Raw genomic sequence first — 26,423 nt, forward strand, 5'->3', positions numbered from 1 at the left:
TGGTGAGCGGGAATGGATAAAAAATTATTCTTCTGATGATGAAGAAAGATATTGTGAAGATATAAAATCTTTATTAAACTGGTTAAATATATGTTTTACTATTGGCATCAAGCGTGCGGGAACGAGCGGACAATTTTTTCAAGCGCATAAAGCGAGCATTCAGTCTCGTCGGTATACATTCTGTGTCGTGTCGTCATTTATTCAATCTGTTTTTTTTTTTTTCACAAGCCTTTTCATTTGTAAAGAGAGAAATAACAACTATGTATATACACGTACATCTACTTATTATAAGATTTCTTATAACTCGCTTTGCTGGTGAAGTGAATATAATATAATAATATCAGTAATAAACAATAAATGGCATTAAGCATTAAGAATACGGCAGCTGGTTTCATTTTTCTCCTCAGCACGTGTACTATAGCGTTAAACCCAGTCAATACTCGAACGCTTTACTTGACTTTATTTTACAATTTCTACTATGTGGCACTATGTATGGTGTTAAGTATCAGAATTTGAATATTTTTGGAATCGATAATATAATCATTAGTAATTAATTAAATGATCGATAAAAAAAAATATTTTAATTAAATGAAAAAAAAAAAAAGTTAAAATTTGCAAGCTGACCACGTGCCATAATAAATTAATCCATAAAGTCATCGATTGAAACAGTAAAAATACATTAGCATGTGCTACTCTATTAGCAAACACATTCATAAAGCAGATGTAATTTAATCGGGCGCGCCTGTGTGTCGTTTTATTCAAGAAGTCTTGAGAATTGCTTCGATTTGAGTTTCCCACGGTTTGAAGAAATTTTTTTACTCATTCTTCTTGCTATTATTATTCTCCCCTATGCTTTATATTATTTTTTTCTGTATCGCTCATGCTTGTGTGGTGTTTGTTCAACAATTCTTTTTCTTCTTTCCTTCATTCTCGTCTCTTTCTTTCTGTTTTCTTTCACATTATGTGATATTATATTATTGTTGTGTATGATTTCGTCGCAGCTCGCTTGTGCTACGGTGCTACGGTCATATAAATAATCCCTAGTAATATTACTCCATTATGTTGAAAAGTGATGGAAAAAAATTGTTTTTGCTTCTTTCTCTCTCACCAATTCCACTCAATTTAAATAGTTTGTGCTGCTTTTTATGACGATCATCAGTTTGCCGGACTTTTTTTTGCGCGATGATGAGCGGAAATGGCGAGACGAATTCTGATAATAATAATATGAATGAATTTTGTTTTTGCTGTCTTGCTTTCTTTTTTCCTGTTATTATATTGCACGCACATTTTTTGCACACGATAAATCCTTTGCATCACAGTTGTAAATCATGTACAACGCAATATTCTTCAATTGCATTCTTTAACCCTTTATGGACATGATTCCTGATTTGTCAAATGAAATGTTCAGAATTTTGCAATTGTTACATTGTTAGTGACGAGATGACATATAATAAGAAGATGTGCTGATTATTAAAATTCACCCTAATTTTAGCAACGCACCTTAAGGCTATTAAATAAGACGTTCATTCAGATTTTCCTCTCTCACTCTGTTTTGTTTATGTTGGCTGCACATTTTGTCAATGAGTTGACCGGACGACAACCGCAAATTATTTTCATTTTCTTTACATTCATGTCTTACACTCTCAGAGTGGAATATGATACAATTAAATACAGTAGCAAAATAATTGTAATGACTCATAAACATGAAATGTCATAAATATTGGCAGTTCTACATAGTCTTATTCTTATTTTAATTTTTCTTTTCTTTTATTCAAGTGTGTCGAAGGTACGAAGTGTGACCGTCAATGAGTCACATACATAATATCAAAGATACTCATTTCCCATCAAGAACACACGAAGAACCCATGCTACCCCTTTTTTTATATCCATGTATAGATATTTTTTTGTACACGCATTGTTAAATGCCATGCTTCATATTCATGCCACATTATCAGTAAAGAATCTCGTGTGTATACCGATATGTATACCGGAGAGAAATTATTCACAAACATATATATATGAAATAATGATACAAATATCCCAAAAGGAAGCACATCATCATCATTTCTTATAACGTTTTCTCTCCTTTTCGTGCATTCAAATATTTCTTTACTCATTGTTGTACAACGAAGTAAAAGGAAGAAAATAAAAAAAAATCTTTTCACTTAAGAACGTAGTATTCGTTAAATGGCACCAAGGAAGATTAAAAGAAATCCATAAGTTAGAAAGAGAAAAGGGATCATTTGTATGGTGAATGCAGAAAAGAGATGGAAATGCATTTGATACAAGAGCAGCTGTATGCTAGAGAAGAAAAAAACAGGTGGTTCTAAACCGTGAGAAACATACATTTTCAAAAAATTGTTTCCCACGTTTTGCTCACAGAGTCCCTCTTGTATATTTCGTTTTGCCTTCTTGCTTCGTATCCCGAAGCCCGATGTGCACACACAACACAGAAATTAGGGTATATAAAGACGAGTGAGTATTGAGCATTCGTTTCATTCTATCGTTAGCTCTCGTACTGTAAAGACACTTAAAAAAATATTATATAAAGTTTAACAAAAAAAATCAGTTTTTAAAAAATTGAAAAAAATAAGGAAATTAAGTGAGAGACAAAAAAGGATCTGAGAGAGAAATAAAAAAATAAATATTTCAAGAACATTGAGATAAGAATAAAATAAAAAATAATACAAAAATGAAGAATATGTGCTACGAAACATCATATCAAAATATTGTTAGTGAAACAAATGCAATTAAATCAAAAAGTCCAATGATGGGCAGTGAACCAGTAAGCCGTACTTATCAGTACCGCAAAGTGATGAAGCCAATGCTTGAACGTAAAAGACGTGCTCGTATCAATCGTTGTTTGGATGAATTAAAGGAATTAATGGTTGCAGCATTGCAAGCCGAAGGTGAAAATGTATCAAAATTGGAAAAGGCTGATATTCTTGAAATGACAGTCTCACATCTTCATAAATTGAGACGTCAACAAAGATTAGCAAATGCAAATCCAGTCATTCATGAAGATCGTTTCCGTGCTGGATTCACACACGCTGCAAATGAAGTTTCACGCATTTTAGCATCAATTCCCGGTGTTGACATTACATTAGGAACAAAATTAATGACACATCTTGGAATGAGCTTAAATTCATTGGATAAGAATCGTCCATTATCAATCCAAACACAACAAAATACCATCTTCACAACACCACCAATTTCCCCAACATCATCACTTTCATCTGGCTACAGTAGTGGTCGCGAAAATGGAGTTAGTGTAATTATGAGCACAGGAAATCATCAAACAGCATTACGTACTCCAACACCAACAAATGATAACAATTATGAACCATTGACACCAATGTCATCAAGATGTAGCCAATCATCATCACCACAACCCATTGATTATCATCGTACAACATCAACACCCGAATACGGTTTATTAAAAGTTGTTAGCTTTACACAACAAGCTCAATTAATCAAGACTGCTCCATCATCGTCACTATGGAGACCATTCTAAACAATATCATTTGTTAAGTTATAAATATTTCAAATTGAAATCAATGGACTAAAGCTTTAACTGCATCACAAGATAATAAGATGAATTAAATTAGTTTATAAGTTAGAAGTTGCATTTAAATCCCAAGTGAACCAAAAAATCTAGACAACTCAAAAAGATAATTTCGATCTCATCAAGTTTTCTTAGATTTTTGTTTTTTTATATGCACAAAAAAAAAGACAAGCTTTAAATTGTTAATTAAGAATTAATTTTTTCTTAAATTATCTCTTTTGTAAGATTTTTGTGATATCAAATCCTTTAATTATCTTTCTGATAGCAAATAATTTAGGAATAGTTTATATCATGTTATACTGTGATCCCCTCTTTTCTCAAATAAGAATATAAGAATAAGAAAAAAGAATTAAATAATTAAGTCGAAAAAAATAAATCAAATCGAATTAAAAAATTAAATTTTCAAATCTTTTCATTTCCTTTATTTTTTAAAATTTTCAGCTTCTTTCATTTTACAGCAATTATTACATTTTATGCTTTGTTGATCCTTTGCCGTTCGTCTCATGATTACATACAATTCTGTGGCTTTTACCTTACCTTACTTTTTATGGGAAATATTAAACAATGCAATAAGATTGGAGAACAACAGCAAGAAGGAAGAACAAAGAACTACATACTTATAAGAATCTTAGTTGTTCTTTAAAGAAAGCTTTTGGACATAAAAGGCATTACTCATTGTTGATTCTTATGAGATCAGGAAATATCGAATATATTGAACATAAAATGAAGTAACTTGATACATACCTAGCTGAATAAAATTGACATTAAAAATTATTAGCTAAAAATTATCGTGCGAAAACAATTTTTTGATAAGATTTTTATAGCCTGAAAATTTTATTTGATTCTAACAAGGTTTAGAATTTCGCACAAAAAGGCAATACAAGAAATCCACTTTGTGCATTGGGAAATGATTTAGTCGTCACACGGCATACGGTTTATTCATTCCCAAAATTTTGAGCGGCACACTAAGGACTTGCGTGTGAGAACACGGTTTAATGGAATTTGAACATTTGTGGATCTACTTCGTTAGTGACAGCAGCTTTGATGAACCGAATTAGTAATCCCGTCTTGGGACGAAATTGTCAAATGTCGAACCACAAATCTGTTCTTTTCTAGTTAAATTTTCTTTTGCAAAGTTATATTTATGTCAGAATCTATTTTATTGTTCCCGTGAAACCACTGACTTATTAAGGAAATCCAAAATCAAAGAAAGTGACATTAGCCACGAAGGAAATATTATTTTAATTTTTTAAAATCAAAGTTAATGTGACTTTTGTACTTAAAATGTCAATCTCTCATTAAAAAAATTATTACCTATTAATATTAATTAATTAATTAAATTTTTTCAATAAAATTGGAAAATTAGGAACTTAATTTCAATATTTTTCTCAAGAAGCCGTTCACTTATTAAGTTACGCAAAAAAATAAAATTTCTTGTCGAATTTTTAGACAATTCTCCCATCTCCGATTTGCAATAAAAAATAATCCTTTGTTTAGGCTCTTACAAAATCGTAGACCCCCCTCCCCTCTAATAAGCGAACGACCCCCAATCGTATTCTTGATCTTGAAAAACATAAAAATCAAAAAAGGTAAATTTTAACGAGCAGCACTTTACCTAACAGCATATTTTTTTGGGTTACCTAAGAGATAGTAATAATAAGGATATTTACAGATTTAAAATTACGGCGGAACAAAAGAAGAAATAAATTGATAAATTGATTGAGTCAAAAATAAGAAGGAGAAGATAAATTATAATGGAATGAAATTAGATTGATATTGCGATGTCATTAAGGCTAAAAAAGAGTGGAAATAGCAAAGTAATTAAATAGCGGCTAAGTGATAAAAATATGGAATTTCACCATAGGTATTGTTCATGTGATCGACCAATTGTTAATTCGATTTCGTGGCCGTTTTTCAAAAAAAAATTAAAAAAATTCATTACAAAATTAAAATTTTTAAATCGATAGAACACAGTCTAATTTTGCAAAAGAATCGACCAAAAGAAAGGGCAGAATTCGAAAGAACGGTCATGTAAGACATAAAAAATCGATCGGTCCCATGAGTCACAAACCAAAAACTTCATATGCATCAATGAATACAAAAAATTACAAAAGTCCTCGTGTTATTGATCGAGGGACTTAAGCGCATTTTTGTACCAGCGATCAGTAATTGATTAATAGGTCACTTCCAGACCTAAAAAACGAGATCCAGTAGGATCCAGATCACTTTCAAACCTTAAAACCAAGATTCAGTAAGATCCAGGTCACTTCCAGACTTAAAAACCCAGATCAAGTAAGATCCAGGTAACTTTCAAGCCCTAAAAACCAAGATCCAGTAAGTTCCAAGTCACCATACTAGAAATTTATGAACTTCATCATTTAACGGATTTTCATAATTCAAACCTCATAACGGTCAAAAAAAAATTCAAACATTGTTCAGTAAACACTGTAAAAACATCGACAAACATTGAAAAACACTGTAAAACAATGAAAAAACGTGTTGTTGTTTTTGTTGTTGTTGTTATGAAAATGAAAAATTGTTAATTATAGTATTTATGCGTTGATTTGAAACTTTTAAATGGCCGGCGCCGCAATAACTTTATGGAACTGATCTTTTAAAACAATTCCGAGCTCTCTACGATGTCTAGATAAAAAGTTTTTAACGTCAGCCGAACGCCCGAACGACCGAACAAAGTGATTTATTAAGCTACCTTTTTGAAAAAAATTTCAAAAATGCGCTAAAAAATAAGAAAATCAAATAAGAATTTTAAACAAAGAATTTTAAAAATGGTTCGTACCCAAATCATTTTTGGTAAGTTTAAGTCTAAACCAACAAAATAGTTAGTTTTTTAGTAGGCTAGCCAGATATTTTTTGAGTAAAATCTGGATTTATTTTGAATTTTTTGAGAAAAATTGAGCCATGTATGAAAATTTGAAATTTAACGGCTACTTTCGGAAAGAGAGGAAATGAGACACAGAACAAATTTTATAAAAAAAATCAGGACAGCGAAATCATTCCGAAGAATCATCATAGCATACACATGTTAAATATATTCACGCTCAATTCGATTAGATGAGCTCTACATTTGTCTATAGCAGTGGTGAACAACCTTTTATTTTTCGTGGCACAATTTGTAATAAGCCTCGATCATAACCACACACAGCAAACGGTTTGGCATATCCAAAAAAAGTAGCGACACGCTTGTGTGTCGCGGCACACAAGTTGCCCATCACTGATCTGTAGAAAAAGTGTTTTAGGTAAAAAAGGACTTGTTATTTTTGCTACATAAATGCTATTTTATTATTTTCCAGAAAGGTACACATTGCAACAATTCTTGTCAAAAATACTTGAATAAAAATTCTTTATTTTACCAATAACTTAACATTTCTTGATTTTCGGTTTTTATCAATATTTATTTTATTTTCTTTATCAAGTGCACTTATTGTAAATATATATTTTTGTTAAAGGCAAATTTTCTGTCACAATCAAGTGAAAAATACTTTTCTTTTGTATAAAAATTGGTTAAGTGATTAATAGTTTTAATACTTATCATCATAGTTATACTTTTCGTTTAGAAACATGTTTAATTCTCTTTTAAAAATAAGGTAATTTTTTAAAAGTTAAATTTAAGCAAATAAAAATTATTTAAATTATGAAATCAATTCAAAGCAATCTAGGATAGCAATTTAACTCCTTCCATTCGTCCAAAATTGAATTAAAATCATCGATTTTGTTTTGTGAATGAAGGTGATCATAAAAATTGTTATAAATATATATTATATATGTCTATAATATATTTAAAAAATCGTTATCATCCCTTAAAATTAAATCTATGAATAGATTAAAGTTAGTTTAAATTAAGTATGTAAGTGATGTTAATGAAGTAGATATGTAAGTAGAATATTTTTAAAAAAATAAAAATCATTAAGACAATAAGATTAAAATTGACTCTCCTTTCGGGTATAAGTTGTCGTTGTTGTCTTTTCCGCATCACCATTTGTTGCTCCATGTGAAATTGTTGTTATAACAGATTTCACAATAACTGAGTTCTGATGTGTCTCATTCGTTTCACCGCCCACATTAACATCCTTTAATGTCTTTATGTCCATAATTTCGATCGGATTTAAACTAGTTGTGGTATTATTTGTCGATGTTGAGAGAACTGATAAACGTCCAACAATCTCTTCAGTCGTTGTTGAACATAATGTTGTCGCTGTCGAATTCAAATGATCTCGAACAGAATCTATTGTGATGTCGCCCATAGAACTGGATATTGTGTCATTTCCCAAGTTGTTATTTGTGATACTTGTTGGTGAAGCTTCTACGCCATTTGTTAACCGCTCTGTAATTAATCAATTTAGTATTTACCCCTTGATTGAAGAATAAAAAATAATTTACCATTTTTATTAATTGCGATATCACTTCCAGCTCCACTTAAAGGCGTTATTGCTTCAACTGTTGTGTTTTCGTTTCCTTCTTCGGTTTCTGGATTATGGTCAATAATTTCATCTGTATCCCGTTCATCATCCCAATCTTCCAAATCAACTGATCCAGTAGGAGAGACAATCTTTGTGGCAGATAAAGTTATACGTTGAATTTCTGATGATGACATCATATAAAGAGCTTCACCATGATTAGTAAAGCAAAGTGATGAAATGCCACTGAAAATAATAAGATGATTTAATATATTTTTTGATTAAGAGATAAAATTTATCAGCATTACTTGATATCTTCTCTACGAATGGCTGCAGCGTTAATTTGACGCTTAAACTCCGGAATGGATAAAACTAGAACGTCTCCCAAATTTGTTAAACAAAGCAATGCATATTCCTTATATAAAATATTCTCAACTGGACTGTCAACATTATCAGGTGGTGGTGGTGCTGCTAATGGTGATGCTGGTCGTACGCCTTTTTGAGGACTTGGATGTAACTGCTCAGGTGTCACGGAGCATGTAAATTCGCCAAATTGCATTCGTCGCACACTAAAATATTTTCACGGTTAAAACATTTTCAAATTATTTCTGTGATTTTATATTTACCGAGCTCCTTCATGGGCTGTAAGTTTGTATTTGTTGATAGGCTTCAGTTGTGGAAGAGAGAATAACTTAAATTGCTCTTCTGATGCTATAACTACTTTATGAGGTCCGATACCGGGATTTTCTTGGAAATCTAAAGGCACATTATGCTATAAAAAAGGAATTTCGTTAGGAATTTGAAAAATACATGAATTGATCTTGTTCTTACAGCATCGAACAATGAAATTGCAATGACTGGAGCTTTGTGTTTAATTTGTATTTCCTTTGCTAACTGTCCCATAATTGGTTTTGGAACTTCATCTGATGCAGGATTAGGTTGTGGAATGTGCAAAATGAAAATAGATACGCAACTTGAATTGGTTCCCGACCACAAAGTTGGAACAGTGGAATTGACTAAAATTAGATTAAATAACATATAGATGTTGATAATTAATAATTAGCAGTTCTATTATCTCCTACACGATTGACTTACCATTAGTAATGTATGTTTGGGCAAATGTTAAACATCTAATCATGGAGCCCATACCATCATCGACTTGACGAGCCTCGATTTGACGTTCTACAGGGCGTGTTTCAGCAGGAATATTAGCAGGCTGATTATTTCTCGTTGATCTTCCCTTACGCAAACGTCTAAATGACTCTCTTAAGGACTTTTTGAATGACTTTCTTCTTGAAATCGGTTCACCAGCACCAGTTAAATCATTTGGATTTAATGTACATTTATGCAAAACTGGTCGATTATTTTTAAAATCATATAAAACTAAACCGTGTGCAGTTCCGGCAGATAAAAGACCCCATTTTGTCTGCAATGCTATGCATGTTATAGCTGCTGGTGGCTTTATTTGCAAAACTCCCATAACTTCTACTCCATCTGCTAATGGTTGACTTTGTTCGAGCAATTGTTGCTTAACTTTCAATGGATCATGACCTTTCCAGATAAATCCAAGATGCTCACTTACTAAATCCATTGTTGTTGTTCGAATACCATCAGAATTAGTAACTGGAGAATCTTCTAATGTTGCAACAACAATATTTCCAGCAGTTCCAGCAATAATCAGAACACCAGTTTTAGGACATAGCGATATTTTCTTAACAGCCAAACGAGGATCATCAGAATAAGGATCAAATTGTCCAGCTTTTCTAAATGGTGGTTCACCATCGTCACATTCCAGGTCGCCATCATCTTCTCGTGGTTGATCTAAATCATCACTATTTCCAAATAATTGGGCTGTTTTAACATGTAAAAGTGGAGTTAAACAAACATCAGAACAATCCCAAAATTTGACTGAACCATCTTCGTGACCAGTTAACAAAATGTCATATTCAGTAGTATTTGAATCATTTGGACGTTCGGGAACATCGCCACCGTTAAGTGGCCATGGTATGTCACTAAACTTAATATATTGTTGAATACCGGCTTGAACAATTTTATCATAAACTTCGGCGGTAACTTGTGAAACTAAATGATTACATGTTACTGCTGATGCATGAAGTGAATGTAAGTAAGGTGCATTTATTAGAGGTAATGATTTTTGTGTTAAGTCATATGCAACCAATTCTTCTTCCAGCAAAACAATCAATACTTCAGCTTGTGACTTTTCATTAACACTTTCAATGTCTTTGAATGTCACGAAAAAGTCGATAACCTTCGATGTAAAATCAAGTGCAATTTTTGTTCCATCCTTGCAGTGAACCGAAATACATTGATGATCACCGTAAGCTGATCGCGGCATTCCACCTGAGAAAATAATTAGCTCATTGTCGCCACGAAAACCGCGTACTAGACGATCAATTGCTTTACACGGATCAGGTCCATATGGAACATATTTAACATTTTCTGGCTCATTACTACTCTCAACATCCCACGTTGCAAACGATCCATCAGCATGATACCATGTAAATTGACTTCCTTCTTGATTGACATAAATACCGACACTCTGTCCGTGTCCAGGCGATACATATGAACGAATAACTTTATTCTCATCCAAATCCCACAAAACGGCAAGACCTCGATTATAAGCAATCAACAATAAATGAGGCTGATTTGGTAATTGTTTGATTGACTCAATTGCACCAGGATTAAGTTTATATGAAGAAGGTAATTGATCATAAACAGCATCATGAAAGATTGTTGATTCCTTAATTTGAAAAGTTTTTAAGTCAAACTGATAAACATTTCCACCCTCTGTACCGATCCATAGGAGATCTTTAATATAGGAACAGCATAATGTTGAAACTTTTTTAAATTTCTCAAGTGCCAATGTTTTGATTGCAACAAGCATTACTCCAGCTGGTTCCCATAATGTTAATTGATTGTTCGATGTTAATGATAGCAATCGACCATTGCCGGGTATAAACTCAAGTATTTGTACCAAACAGTCTGACTGCGTTGGATTTGTTGACGTAATAATTGGAGTTGTTTGTCCATAAAACTCTATGCCGGGTTGACCAAATACTTTTATGACACCGACAGTTGTTCCGATTGCCATTAATTTCAAAACGGGATCATAGGCCAACGAAGACGGCTTATGAGGAAATCCATGCTGAACAGTCTAAAATTATAAAGTAAATAGGAAAAGAATGTGAAAATTCATTACTCATACAAATTTTATGATTCATACAAGAGTTTTTTTTTTCGTTTCTTCTTCATTCAATTTTTTTAAATGCCCACGAGCACTTTTATGTCTTCATTACTTTTTTTTCGTTTTGCAATGCTTCTTTCTTCAATCTCTTTAATTCTGATCATTTTTATGAAGTCTTACGTAGTCATAAAAAATATTATTAAATGATTTGAGTATTGAGTTACGTAAAGAAACATGAATGAGAACATAATTTCTGTAGCTCTCTTTGAGAACATTGACATCTAATATTAAAGACTATACATACATATATTAGTAAGCAAATAATGAAGTCATGAAATTTTCAATGTTTATAAAAGTTGATTCAAAAATTAAATAAGATAAAATTTGTGCTACTTCACACAGGAGGTGTGTAGGTAATTAGCTTAAATAAAGAGCAAATTTTCATAAACCAGAGGTATTTCCGTAGTTTTGCAGACCAGTTCTAGATTTAGAATATTGTCTCATTCGAAGTTAAAGTGAATCACATTTTTTTGTCAATTAATTCCATTTCTTTATAATTAAGGCGTTGCCTGACAAGAGAAATACATGGTAAAAGGAGAATAATTTGGAAATCTTATCAGTATATTTATTTTTAATGTCTGATAAAGACGAAAGTAAGCATTGATATACGCTGTCGAAAACTATGATTCATTTCATATCATTTCGCACGTTTGTATATCGCCGTAATCAACAAATAAGATAAATATGATTGTAAAAATCGATAGATAATATTCCCAGCCTATCCTCAATAATCATATCTTTCAAATTTTTTATAGATGTGCTCATATATGTAATCGAATATAAATAGTGATCCATATCATTACTCAGTAAACATTTTACTTAAAGCACATATCTTATCTTGTTATTTCGTGTATGTTCTGTACAGAAATTTTGAAATTGAAAATGAACCTGTTTCCAAATTATTTACGTTTTTTTCTTTGTGAGAAGTGCGATAGGTGCTAAGGCACACCTAGGAGTTATTTAATTTTGCCGAAAGGTGTAAAATAATAATAATATTATTTTTTATTTCTCATTTACTGATAAGAAATAGTTGTTTCTACATTTGTATGAAGAATGCCTGTACATATATTTTGTAATATTGTACATAGATACACATGTTAAATTAACGTGGCATATCAAATAATAATTCAAACTTACCTTACGAAATGCATACAATTCCTTTTGTAATTTCTGACGTTCAGCTGATGGCTGTTGTTGATGTCCTTTTGATCGAATAAATTTCAGCATTTTTGATTTTTTTCAAGTCTTGTTTCGATTAGGAAGTAAGTTATTTCGTCTGTTTTTTTGAAGTAAACAATTTATAGTCTTCTTTCTTATTGTTAATTAGTCAATTCATTCTTATTGCGGCCTATGACCACTTTAATTCTTGATTCGTACAGTCTTAATCTGTAAATAAGCAGAGAAGAATGAAAATGTATTATAGGTCACGAATTTTATGGTTGATTTCCATGCATGCTTGCACAATTGTGCATTATTAGGAATGTGGGAAAATGAGAATTTTAATAATGAAACGAAAAGCAAGAACAAAAAGACTTAATGACCTTCCCAAAAAAAAAGTCCACAATAAGATATAACAAATTATGTGTGAGATAATATAAAGTAATTGTCCGACTTATAAAGCAAAATTTAATAGAAACAAGTTTATTCTCAAGCGAAATTCAAATTTTTTTTCTTCTCCTTTCTTTCTTCTTCCTTCTTTATTTTCATAGAAAGTAAAGACACTAATAATATTACGAATATAGTTTAAAAGAGATTTTTAAAAGTGTACAAAGCCTGCAGTATAATTTTTTGCACATTCAAAGTGAAACCTTTACCTGTTCTTTTTTTTATTTTATTTTACATTTTCATAGTCATTCACTTATTTCCTAGAGTACTATAGTATTAGCGATTTACTTGGATTCTCGAAAATATTTGAGAACGTCGCTTTCTCCACAGATTTATGATCAACTTTACATTACAATAAGGAAACTTTTTATGCAACTTTTACAACTTTGTAACCGTTAATAATGATTTAGATAGTAAGTGACATATTACTATCTCCAAAAATCCAGTCATTTCTCCAGAGAAAAATCAACAGGTGTGACAAATCAGTAAAATTCATCTTCACACATTCTAATTTGAATAACATCTGAACTATAAACTGAGCGGCTAAGTAAGTAAGTTTACATGAAAGGTGAATAGCACAATTCAATTTTTTCATATGTTTGTATGTGATTGTGGATTTTAAAGGAAGGAATCACAAAATTTTATATAAAAATCAAATTTACCTGCAACAATAATTATACAATAAAGTTTATTTTGTCGATTGCAGTTCCTATCGTGTTGAAAAACAAAGTTTAACTGATAACAACTAGGTGGAAAATGTAATTGAAGAACAAAATGCGATAATTTTTTGTTGGGAGTGGTTCCACAAAATTAAATTCCTTATATTCACTTATTTTTCCAACTTTTCTAATTCGGTTTTATATCAAATGCATTCTCTATGACGTTATGTATACACTAATAACACATTTTAACTTATATTAATTCTATTTATGACAAAAAAATAATAAATTATGAAGAAATACTAATTGTTGCTTTATTGTTTTAAACAATATCCATCAGTGACTCTGAATCATCTTAGCACAACTGGATAGGACTTAAAACTGTTCCAAACATATTCACACTTTACGTTAGTCATAACTACTGCTGTGACAAATTTCTCGTAATTACGATGAGTTATCGTTTAAAAGTAAATAAAACTGATTTTAGAAATTATTAAAGTGAAATTGATTAACGGTAATTGAAGGAATTACCACATTGAATCAGAGATAAATTGTTATTAATTTTATTTGTTAAGAATTCAACGGAATAAATTTAAATTCCATTTTTGCGATTCGCAAAAATTTTTGAAAATTATTTTTCCGTTACATGATTTTTTTTCTAATTCTTAGAGAGCAAGTGTTTGTAATTCAATTTTAATAACAATTTCTTAAATACCTAGATAAATAAAAAGACATTAAGCTTTTTTCCAATACTTTATTAATCAATTATTTCTTTCTTTTCATTTTTTTTTTTCGTTACAAACAAAAATCTTATCGATTCTAATTAACTGGTAATTTTTCAATTAATTCATTTAAAGATATTCATTTGAAATAAATGCTGTATTTTTCTCATTTTTGAAGAACTTATAAGTTTATGACACTATATGTATATTTACAATTTCTTCTTCAGTTAATACGAATTGCATTTTGCAATTTTTTTTTCTGATTCTACAATTATTAACCAACAATTTAATCATTATTATTCATATTTATGCTCACAAGTGAACCCTTTCATCATGCTTTTCATTTAAATCCACATCCTTCCTTTATTGTTCCTTAGTATCTAGATAAAACGTGATGGAAATCTTTTTTTTTTCAAATTTAATTCCAAATTAGTCTTTCAAAAGCTTTATCATAATCAGTTTCTATTTTTTTTTCATCATCTTGTAATTTTTTTAAATACTTTAATTAAAAAAGTTCAGTTTAAAATTCATCTAAATTATGACGTATTTGAATATTATGTAACCCTATAATTTATTTAAAATATTATGTAGAAAAATTCTAGAATTGCTATCAAAAAGATCATCAAAAGTGAATTGAATGTGTTGAGCAAGGAAGGTGGAATTGAAAATTGTGGAAGTTCCTTGAGGGTGCCATATTTAGAATTTTTTTAAGGAAGAGATTTGAATTTTATTTATTTTTGAGATGGGGTTATTCACTTATTACGAAACGCTCTTAGAAAGGGGGAGGGGGGAATCTAGGGATCAATAGAGATTTCTATTTAATTATGTACTAAGAAGGGAAAGGGGGTCAAAAAGTCAATTATTCGCGTGACGTAATATTGAAGTGATGCAGTCCCTCAAGGATCAACCAAGCCTGTTTCCTATTCCACAGACCTCAGTGGTTATGTACTTCTTTAAAAAAAGAAGAAATGGAAATAAAGTCGATATATGGAACTTAATTTCGGATTTAAAAGTTAATAAATTGCAGTATATAATAGTAAAAGGTATAGTAATAGGTAGAGTCGTAAAGTCTTTCGTTGGAAAGTCATAAAATTAAAAATATACCTAATATCAGATAGATATCAGCGAATGTAGATAACATGATGTTTTTTTCTTTTTTTGTAGACAATTTTTTGTTCATTTTTTCTTCCTTATATATATTTACATATTTATCTAATCTATTCTAGTTGATTTAATAATTTTTCCATTGTTTGTGACTTTCACGAGAAAGCACAAGAATCATTTTTTTTATATCTACAGAACATCCTAATATTCTTTCATATCATTTGAATATTTAATTTTTTCAAATTTTCAATGTATGTTTATGGCACACTTTTAAAATGTTTTATCATTTAATTAAACTTATTAGGTATTTAAAACATAATGTATATCATGAAAAGGGAGGAATAAGACGATATGAATTTAAAAAAAATTAAAATCGATGTAAAATTTTTCTTTGGTGTGATGTATAAAACTTACTTTTGCGAGCGATTCGTGGTCGCAAAAGAAATTGATTCCACTTCCCTTACTTCTTTTGAAATGTAATGAAACTTAAACATTATAAAAAGGAAATAAAATTGATCCCGTAAAATTTGACATTTCCTCAAAAAATCTTTATCAATTTCATAAAAGAATTTAGTTCCATTTTTTAAATACTTGAGCGTTACGTTACAATTATAGAATAAAATGGCGATGCTTTTCATATCAATAAATTGAATTTTGTAAAAAGGAGTAGATTAGTGGTAGTACGACTTATATTAAAAAGATTTTGCCTTAATATGTGCCTTAAATCGTGTCAGTATCGTGATGATCGCAATTCTTCACTTTATACTTTTAATGTTAAACTGTGGTTTGTGGTTATTATTTTTTTTTCGAAGATCCCTGATCGCATAGTTCACTTTTTATATATATTCAACAATACATAATCACGATAAACGCTTGAATTTTTGTAATCTTAAAATTTATACATTTTAATCCCTTTTATAACTTTTTTTTTTGTTTGCTTATTTCAATTATCATTATTTAAGGAATTCGAAATGAATAGTTTTCAACTCCACTTTTAATTCATAGAATATATATGTATAAAAACTTTTCTTTAAATGCAATTATGACGATCGAATGCGAAATGCAGTGCTGGGCAACCTTTTTCATGCAACGGCACAACATCGTGGTAAGCCAAGACCTACACAATAGTGTGCCGCGACACACAGGTTGTCCACCACTGGCGTAATGCCTTTACTGTGAGAATTATGCCACGATTTGAAAGAGAAAATGGATAGTTTTCATTACGATTTAAATTTTTTTAACTCTTAAGCACATTTTTGCAAATCGTAAAATATAATTTTTTAATTATATATAGTGCGATAGTGAAAAAGCCATTAGATTAGATTTTTTTAGATTTTTAGCTCTAACTTCAACAGGAAGCAACAAAAATTTTTGTAACTTTGTCTAATTTATGTGCTGCTGTATTCTATGTTGCTCTCTAGCTAAACAGTCTTCCTTATAATTTCAAGATTAATACATTTTTTTCTCATTGAACCCGAGTGGACAACTTGATATAATTTATAGTTTATAATTAGATGTTAGAAAAATTTATGGCAAATTTCATGGCGTAATGCCTTTAGTGTGAGAATTATGCCACGATTTGAAAGAGAAAATGGATAGTTTTCATTACGATTTAAATTTTTTTAACTCTTAAGCACATTTTTGCAAATCGAGTGCGCTGCTGTATTCTATGTTGCTCTCTAGCTAAACAGTCTTCCTTATAATTTCGTAGATCTAGTTGAAAACTAAACATTATGTCAAGTTGTCTACTCGAGGAATAATTTTCTTCAAGCCAATTTAAATTTAAATAAAAAAAGAGTTCCCGATTGGCACTAGTAATTCATGGCAGCCAGATGGGGGCCACATGTCATTCAAATGGTAAATTTTATGGAAATTAACTTGAAAATAGCCACTCGGTAGCCATATGGCAACCACTTGACTGTCATGAATAATTCATGCCAATCGGGACTGGATTAGAGCAGGAATAGTTGCGCTTTTGCTACTCGAATGCGGATATATCCCGAACAGACAAGGAGCATGCTCATGAGTATGCTCAATTATATAAATTGAGTATCCTCATGAGCATGCTCATTTAGGTGAGTATGCTGATTGTCTGTTCGGGTCTTCTTGTCATATATTCATATTTAATATTCAACTTTAAAAATCAAACGAATTTTTCAGAAAGAAAACTCTTTATGAGAATTTTCAAGTTATAAATTCTACGAGCGAATAATTTCATTTCTCATTTGAAGGATCTGAGAGATTTTTTTGGGGATAAAATTGACGAAATACATATTTCTACTCTAAAGCTCTGTGATTTTACTCGTCTTAATTCCTTAAACAATTATGACAATATCTATCTTTTGAAATCCATCAATACTTTTTTTATAGTTTTGTTTGTTTGTATCAACTACCTATACATTCCATAACAATATCATTTCTTTTAAATATTAATGTGTAAAGGTTTTGTTCTTTCTTTTCTACTTTATAATTTTGATTTATTGAAAAAGGAAATAAAATGATGATTCTGGATATTAATTGAGAGCATACTATTTATATATTCTCGAATAATGTCCAGATTGCATTCTATCTACATATCCGTTACTTCTGCATCTTTTCAAATTTCTATTATTAAAATTTCTCTTTTTAACTGTCGAATAAGGAGAGGAAAACTTTTTAAATTGAGATCATTGAAGTATATTATAACGTTTATGTCTAGATTTGTGATGGGTACTATGCTTACTGCTGCTAGTATGGTTGCGCCTTTCGCGCCGAAGCCTGTGCTATTCAGTATCAAAATTGTACATATAAGACAGAAGGATCTTTAGTAGTTATAGCTCAGTAGCTGAATAATTCTCGAATGGTTGCTGCAATAGCTCGCGAGATCCGCGCGATTTGCGATTATTCTTAATACCTGTATTTGAACCACTTGAGAATGTTGTTGTTGTTGTTTGTGGATAATGATGATGGTGAGGCAGTGTTTGGAAATTTTGCTGCTGTAATAATTGCTGTTGTTGCAGTTGTTTTGAGCTTTTAAATTGATGTGAATCATCATATGAACGGATAGTTCTATCGCGATCTCTGGTTCTCTCACGTTCGTAGCCTCTTTGCAGATACTGTTGTTGTTGTTGTTGCTGATGATTATAGCTTTGAATTGGTATAGATGGCAGTGGTTGCTGAGCTCGTTGATTACGATTCTTTGGTGGCAGTATCGGCGGCATCATTTTGTTAGAATTTCCTTGACGAGAATCCTTACTTCTCTGAGTAGTTCCGGTATTAAAATTAGCTTTTGTATTCTGAGGACGTTGTAATGAACGATAATTGGTAGGATAATTGCTCAAATTAGATGCACATAAAACTTGAGGACTTTTTGACGATTGTTGTGTTGGAATTTCTGGTAAAGGTTGATTAATTATAGAAACTGGTTTCGTTTGTGTGTGCTGTTCATGTGGTCTATGCGTTGATTCGATACTAAATACAGACGGCTTGGCCATTTCAATAATCTCCTCACGATGTTTCTTTAAAATACTCGATGTTTCAACAAATCCAGTACCTGCTTTTTTATTATAAGGTAGTGATGCTGAAGGATACTGTTGAGTGTAATCACGTGAAACGGTTGAAATGTTATAACTTTGTGATTGTTGTTGAAAATTTTGATTCTGTAATTGATAGGTTTGAAGTTCTAGCTGCTGATTATTTGGTTTTTGTAAGTGGTGCTGTTGTAACTGAATATGCTGTTGAGGTTGAATTATTTGCTGTTGTTGCTGTTGCTGCTGCGGTTGTTGTTGTTGTTGTTGAGCTGTTGGCTGAACAATTGGTTGGGTAATGACTTTAGGATTAGGACTTATGGAACCGCCAAATCTACCACTGTGTTTAAGAGTTGCACATTTGTTTGTAGTTAAATTTGTTTTTATATTTTTGGGACCAATGCTAACATATTTTGGATCAAATCGGTTAAAACTGTTTGCGGAAACATCTCGTGGATCTTTTTCTTTATCTTCTGTAACTTCTAATAATGAATAATAATAGATTAGAATTATGTAAAGCTTAATTAAAATCAATTATGTTACCTTTGCCTTTGTCGCCTGCTTTGCAGGCCAGCGATTCTCAGTAAAAATCATTGGATTCGAGAGTTTTGCACTGTTTACTTAAAGTTGCATATTTTCCATTATTTGGACCAGTCATATGTGCTGAATGAGATGGTAATCTTCCTAAAGTTTGATGTCCAGATGACATTCTATAATAGAATATGAAAGAATGTATTAATATTTGGAACTGAATAATTGTGTACATGTTGCAAAAAATTTGACTAAATGCAAAAAAATCAAGAGCACATTTGAACATACTTGACATTGAGAATTGAAATTCGACACATTCGAAATAAAGAAAAAAATTTGCATGATTCATATCACTTTTAAAGCTATAATAACGTAAGTTAGTTAATGTATCATATTAAGAGGTAGGAAGTATAATGCTTTTGTTTGGTGAATGAATTGTAATTCAATGAAATTGTCTGGTACAAAATGATTAAGTATGAATGGCAAATCAAAAAGAAATTTAAAGGTCGAGTGAAAAAATAATGTTTAAAAATATAAGAATGAAGAAGAGTTCCTGCTACACATTTATAAATTACCATCCAAGATAAATTTAATGAAATATAAGACACGAAAAAATACAGAAGTAAACCTGAACAAGACAAGAGGAGATAACTTTAGAACTGTATCGTTGTGACATTACAACTTCTTAAAAGTAAGTACTTGTGTTGATGATAAAAAGATGGAAATAATAATAAAAATAAGCCATGCCTTTGTAACGAAATGTCATGCACATCATCATAATTAGGTGGCGGAGAATCGCCATTTAAATGATTTGCCAACCCTCTTGGATTTCCATTCCTTGGATGAGCACTATGTGCAGTAAATTGTTGTGTATGTAAAAGAGTGCGATTGATTGTTGCTGTGCCACTAGCTGTTACAGGAGCAGTGGGCGACATTGATGTCGATGGAGGAAATAGTGGTGCCGTTTCTGCTTTATCTTCATATGGACGTCTAAAATGACAGTTAAGATGTGTGTTATTAAGCATGCAGTTATAAAAAAACATTCCGTATTAACTTACTTTTTAGTTAAATAAATCCAAGTATGTGAATCGACACAAACAAGAATTGTTAACAATAATGCAGTGGCTATGGTAGCAATCATCATTAATGCTAAACCAAATAGTCCACCATGACAAAAGCTTCTAGTTGCACTATTATAATGCATGTTTATTGCATGGCTATCAAGCATATCAGTAAGATCTAAATTTGTAGATTTGGAAGAAAGAGACATAGAAAGTAAGATGAAATTTTGGCAAAACATTCTCAATTGAATAATAATGTAATCATACTTGATAAAACGTTGGCACTATTGTCTAAAATTGTATGAATGTGAGCGACACGGCCAGGGATATTGTGAGTTGGGAAGAGTCTTCGACCCATATCTTCTAATTGGTACAATGATCTCTTGGCCATTTCAATGTTTTCTTTGGAATTACTTAATCGAATAACGAAATGATTTGTTCCGGATGCTCCGCAATTTGATTGATAAATATATTGTAAGCGTTGTTGACTGCAAATGTGTTGATATGGAGAAACACAAAAATCAGCAGCTGCAACTGACGTTGCTAAGTATACACCGGATAATAACCAGCAAATAGCAACAGTGAAAAGTCCAAGAACACTGAAGAATATCAATAAACATCTCGAGCTTCGTGCAACACCAATTACAAGGACGGTACATAAGAAAAGTAAGAATGTCAAGAATCCGAGTGTGATTGGCCATCGCAAGAGTTCATAGAATTCATATTCATCAATGAGCGACTTTAACAACTGATCCGATTTGGATGGTTCAATAAAGTAAAGAGCAGCATCAATTCCACTCAAAGCTTCCGTAGTGTTTTTAGTCACAAGTTGAGCAGTATCAATCATGTAGGAAAGAGCTGATTGATTGGAAACAGGAATATCCCAAAGATCATCAATCTCCAAAGAGGAAGCGCGATCCTTTAATGATTTTGATAAATAAAATGTCTGCAAATGTAAGTGTTAGAATAATGTTAGTTCCTGTAGTCTATTACTTTGGTTGTCAAATGAAGATACCTGATTTCGAACGTTAATAAAGAGTCTATTGAGTTGTTTGCCAGCGTTAAAGACTTGAACCAGTCCATTATGTAAATCATCATTTCCATAAAGTCCTCCACCGATTGCTCCGCAACATAATATCGTTAGAAAGATTAACGTGCACTTTTGGCATCCAAATGTTCTCTGCTTTTTCGATTTACGATCGCAGCATCTCGTCATCAAATAGAGTAACAGAAGAAATAGTGAACATATTAAAATTGCAGCTGGGATTGTTGCAAGAATTGTAAGACTCTGAAAAAGAAGTAAAGACAACAATAGGAAAATGTTATAAACTATATATCGGCAGCTATGTATGTATGTGAGCATGTGTACAGCTTTACTTTCTTGTTTTGCCTGTTTTTCAAGTCTTATCAAGGAAGAATGTACGGCTATTTAGCTATGATTCATTCATATTTTCTCATTTACTCATATGTATGCTTTATAAGAAGTAAAAACTTTGAATGATTACAGAGGAACTATTTTAATATTTCTGTCCACACACGTTTCATATCGAAGCGATTAAAACTTAAATCATATAAATTTTATAGTTATTTTAAGTGCTTATGCACAGCACAAACTAATAATCGATAGTATCATAATTGAAAAAAAAAATAGAAAGGATGTAGAACGCATTAATAAAAATTAAAAAATTCTATCAACGTTCCTCACAAACTTAACGCTGAAGAGAAAATAAAGTCCGAAAACAACCGGATATACGTACTTAATAAAATTAACAAAACAATATTGTTCTGAAAAAATTTTGCATATTGTAAAGAAATTACGTGATCTTTTGAAGACTTTAAAGTTTATTTGTAGATCTATTGCTGCCTTCTCTTGTAGAATTTTTCAGCTTTGTTGCTCGTGTGCATTTATTTCCAAAAATTGAAGATTATTTTAGGGTCCACATTTTTCCCTTTTACATTAAACATTTGTACACTCATATGGTCGATCGTGAACACACATATGGGTAATTGTGCAGCAAGTAGAAATGTTTTCTTTAAGTAAGGAATGTTATGACGCATTTACAAGTTCACATGAGTTGACATTAATGAATGGAAGCAAATACGTTAGAACTAGTCAATGGCAAGTTAATGTTGATGTTTACTCGGGATTGTAATGAGCATTCCATCAAAGTTCCATGCATGTTATCATGTATAAGTAAAAAAGTTATGGATGAAAACTATTGAAAATTATCTTGCATTTCGAATGGCATTTCCGATTAAAACTGATAAGAACATTGATCAAATATTTATTCAGAGACTCAGAGAGTGCCTCAAAGAAATTTGATCATTAATATATCCCGAACAGCACAACACATACCCGAACAGCACAACCACTTTGTCATAAAAGACACAAAATTGCCCTAACGACACCGTGATGTCTATTTTGAAAACATTTTACTTAGATAAATTCGATTTGTCGCATTGTGCCTCGATCGGCAAAAGTTCTTCATGGCGGTCACATGTGGGAATTTTTATGGGAGTTAGCTTAAAAATTGTCACTTGGACCCCATGTGGAAGGCAATTGACTGCCATAAATAATTTGTGTTGACCGGGTGCCGCTAGGGATTATAAACAGGAAGAGCAAATTATGCATTTTAGCTCGTCTTTTGGACTGAAAAAATGCGTACGTTTATGTTACAATATTCAGGCATAACTAAAATACAGCACATTGTGTTTGCTTTAAATATAATTTTTGTACATTTGAAATAAACAAAATTGAATGTTTAAGGCAATATGTAAACATAAATTCACGAATGGAAAGTTTTCTTTCTTCTACATACGTCAAAAGGCTCTCGGACTATCTATAGTTCAAGAATTGCTCTACAAATGTTTCATCTTCTGACTGTTTACTCATTGATTCCATTAAAAAAATTTAATCATTTTTCTTGATAGTCATTTCTTTAAGCATGAAAATCTTGTGGATTTCCAATTATACACTTGATACTTCTTAAACAGAAGATATTCAAATGCGGATTAGAGTGGTTGAATTGTATATTTTTGAATATCAAATGAATGCATCCTTAGAAAATAGAGGTGATAAGCTTTGTGGACACAAAAGAAACCAAAAACAAGTTTTACTTCCTCTATTTAACTACAATACATATACAGTAGCTACATGCGTTTCATTGAATTAATTGACTAATAGTTTTTCATAGAATATTACATTGTAATACAGAACAGGAACAGAAGTTTTTAATATTAATGATGATGGTCTGTAATCTGAACCAAAAAGAAGTTCATTCTCATTTCTATTAATAGAAAATTCATCAAGAAACAATTAAAGAAATGCAGAAACAACACTATCTGAAGAGAGTAAGCACATTCATGTATATAAATGTTTTATAGTGGAAAAAATCTCGTACGGTTTGGTGATAATCATTTGAAAATTGTAAAGCATACATATAGATCTTTTTATTTTCTTCATTGTAGGCTGTTTGTTCACAAAAAAAAGCATGAGAAGAAAACCTAAAAACTGCATCTCGGTTCTCTCATTCTCATCATTTTATGTTATGATTATTCTATACATATGTGCATATATAGAAAGATACAATATTTTCATTTCTCTCCGTTCATGTACTATGTTTATCGATTTTTTCCTGTCCCATTTGTTTGTTTCGGTTTTGCTCTATCGATTGCAAGCTAAATATTCCTTTGAATAAATTCTTATGACTCATTACATTATGATATCATTAAAAAAGTGTGTATACATATATGTATAGATAGCAACTAACTTGAACTGATTATCTAGTTTAAATAATAAAAATGGCAATATCCTTCCGCTGTATTAATCATTGATTTTTAAAAAGAATTTATGAGTACAAAAACGAGGTGTATAATGTTTCTTGGCAATACATTCACAAGAATTCCTCACAGCACTTTATTTTTCTTTCAAGATAAATAGATCTCTTTTTGAGATGTAAATAATTATGAAGAAATGTTTCTGGACATTTTCATTTGTCGACTGTTCAACAATCATACATGCTATGTATACACTTATTTTATATTTATTTTTCTCTTACCTCACGATATACTGGACTGTTAAGATCAAATGTACTGTTAACAAAATGAAGTGACACGTTAACGTGTGGAATAGAGTGGAGAAGATTAACAATTATTGGCTTTTCCATTTGCATCATGCTTATCACTACGCAAATTTTTCCCTTCTTTTAAAAATTAAAAAATAGTCGAGATTTATGTTGAATCCAAAATTTTGATTAAAAGCTTCTCTTCTACTTTTCACTTTTCACTTCCTACTAATTTTCAGGCTGCATTCTAATCATTTTCTATTGTACACTTCCTATAATCATCAATATTATCGAATTAATTTTAGTTTCTTGTTACTATAATAATGGATATCTTTCTTATGCCACTATACTACTCTTATTAGGTAGGTATATATATTTTTTTTTATTTTTCACAAAGGGCGTTGCAAAATTTTTTTATACACAAATTTGACTCAAATTTAAGATGCACAGCAATCTTTTTATGCTAGGAGCATTGCACTAATTATTATCCATCATTTTTAAACAATTTTACAGACAGTTGACTTGTTAATAAATTTTATTTTTTGAATTGTAAAAACAGCTCCGTTCTTCCAATCTCTACTACTACCACATTGAAACTGTTTGCGTTTCGCAAGTAACATAAATCGTTATATGAACTGGATATATATCGAGAGAGCAAGAGAGAATCTAAATGGCACAAATTCAAAATTGTGCTATCTGTTACAACTGTGGATACTTTCGGGTTACATATTTTTAGAATAAATTTTAATACTTTTTAGATTTAATTTCAAATATATAGCACTCCAGACAAACTTTATTATTTCTCTTTGTAAGAAAAAATGTCGATAAAAATATAAAATAGCATTTCCCTAAATATGATTACAATATTAATGAGTGTATAAATATATTGCATCGAATTGGAGATTATCATGTTAGACTACATAAAACGGAATGATTACTTCATGTCAAAAAATAATAATAATAATAAGGTAACAAGCGGATACGAATTAAGAAATCGCACAATTCTTATTTCTATCATTATTGGATGATGTTGATGATGAACTACCAACTGTCTCTGCCAGCATAGATTCATAAATAGCTTTAGCTAATGCTTCGTCCTCGCTCATAGTTCCTTGTACCTTTGTGAAATTTTCCTGTAAATTCTTATTTTGACTAGCTTGATCAGCACATCGTCGAGAAGCAGCATTGCTGAAATAAAGAAACATATTTTTAATAGATTATGTTGATATTACAGCAAGGAAGGCAAATCTTACGCTAAAATATCACGTTGACGATATCCATTGCATTTATGGACATCCGCATGTCGATGTTTAAGGCAATAGTTAAGTCTACATGAGCTACATGAAAACGGAACTAATTCCTTCTTTTTACAGTTATTAAATGAGCAGGCATTGGTGTAGATTTTTGTCTCAGTTTTGCAAAACTTGTCTATATGCAGACTAACAGCATAATCCTCACGACCCTTTTCACTAGGTACAGGCTTCATACATATTGGACAAACGGGTACTTGATTATCTCTCTTCAATTGACCTTCTAAGCAGTTATGACCAAGGTAAGAAAAATGTTCTGTACTGTAAATTTCATCAAAATGCATTATTAAAATTACTAACTTGTTTTTGTTTAGTCATCTTGGAACTTACCAGAACGTTTTTTTACAAGCATCACAGGATATAGGTAAGAAATCTGCAAATTGTGAAATTATATGAATGTTTTGTTATTATGACTGGCAAAAAATTTGATTAGTTTATTTTCTCACCTAGCTTATTGCAAAACTCTGCATTGCAATGCTTTCCTAAGTCGGGGAACTCCATTTTATCAAATTTTTATAAATTTACTAACAAGTGGTCAATTTGAACACAAAAAATTTAATATTTTAAAATTTTTTAGTTCTTTCTTTATATATAAAAATTTTTGTTGTTTCCTAAT

At 31.0% G+C, this 26,423-nt stretch overlaps 4 protein-coding genes across 4 annotated transcripts; 1 reads left to right on the top strand and 3 right to left on the bottom strand.

The window, feature by feature from the left end:
- Window positions 1-2,492: 2,492 nt before the first annotated feature.
- LOC139095728 (enhancer of split m7 protein-like) lies at window positions 2,493-3,869 on the top strand. The gene has a single exon (XM_070647193.1). It carries the CDS (start codon window positions 2,693-2,695, stop codon window positions 3,512-3,514), a length of 822 nt encoding a protein of 273 aa, XP_070503294.1. The 5' UTR covers window positions 2,493-2,692; the 3' UTR covers window positions 3,515-3,869.
- Window positions 3,870-6,995: 3,126 nt separating this feature from the next.
- On the bottom strand, window positions 6,996-13,811 carry l(2)gl (LLGL domain-containing protein l(2)gl). Its single transcript, XM_070647878.1, has 8 exons — window positions 13,513-13,811; window positions 12,383-12,631; window positions 9,076-11,155; window positions 8,812-8,996; window positions 8,607-8,752; window positions 8,289-8,549; window positions 7,964-8,226; window positions 6,996-7,907 (listed from the first exon to the last, which is right to left on the bottom strand). Exons 2-8 carry the CDS (start codon window positions 12,470-12,472, stop codon window positions 7,504-7,506), a joined length of 3,429 nt encoding a protein of 1,142 aa, XP_070503979.1. The 5' UTR covers window positions 12,473-12,631; window positions 13,513-13,811; the 3' UTR covers window positions 6,996-7,503.
- A 3,236-nt stretch (window positions 13,812-17,047) lies between these two features.
- LOC139095755 (protein tweety-2) lies at window positions 17,048-25,076 on the bottom strand. The gene is given in 7 exon segments (XM_070647221.1): window positions 17,048-19,323; window positions 19,385-19,551; window positions 20,120-20,362; window positions 20,431-20,611; window positions 20,701-21,379; window positions 21,449-21,721; window positions 24,492-25,076. Coding segments are annotated over 7 exon segments (2,838 nt in total). The 5' UTR covers window positions 24,609-25,076; the 3' UTR covers window positions 17,048-18,145.
- Window positions 25,077-25,256: 180 nt separating this feature from the next.
- LOC139095729 (AN1-type zinc finger protein 2A) lies at window positions 25,257-26,415 on the bottom strand. Its single transcript, XM_070647194.1, has 4 exons — window positions 26,254-26,415; window positions 26,138-26,180; window positions 25,751-26,068; window positions 25,257-25,685 (listed from the first exon to the last, which is right to left on the bottom strand). Exons 1-4 carry the CDS (start codon window positions 26,306-26,308, stop codon window positions 25,484-25,486), a joined length of 618 nt encoding a protein of 205 aa, XP_070503295.1. The 5' UTR covers window positions 26,309-26,415; the 3' UTR covers window positions 25,257-25,483.
- Window positions 26,416-26,423: the final 8 nt, after the last annotated feature.

Source organism: Chironomus tepperi, unplaced genomic scaffold, assembly GCF_022539635.2.
Source record: "Chironomus tepperi strain 1889 unplaced genomic scaffold, CSIRO-AGI_Ctep_v1 contig_376, whole genome shotgun sequence".
Lineage (NCBI taxonomy): Eukaryota > Metazoa > Arthropoda > Insecta > Diptera > Chironomidae > Chironomus > Chironomus tepperi.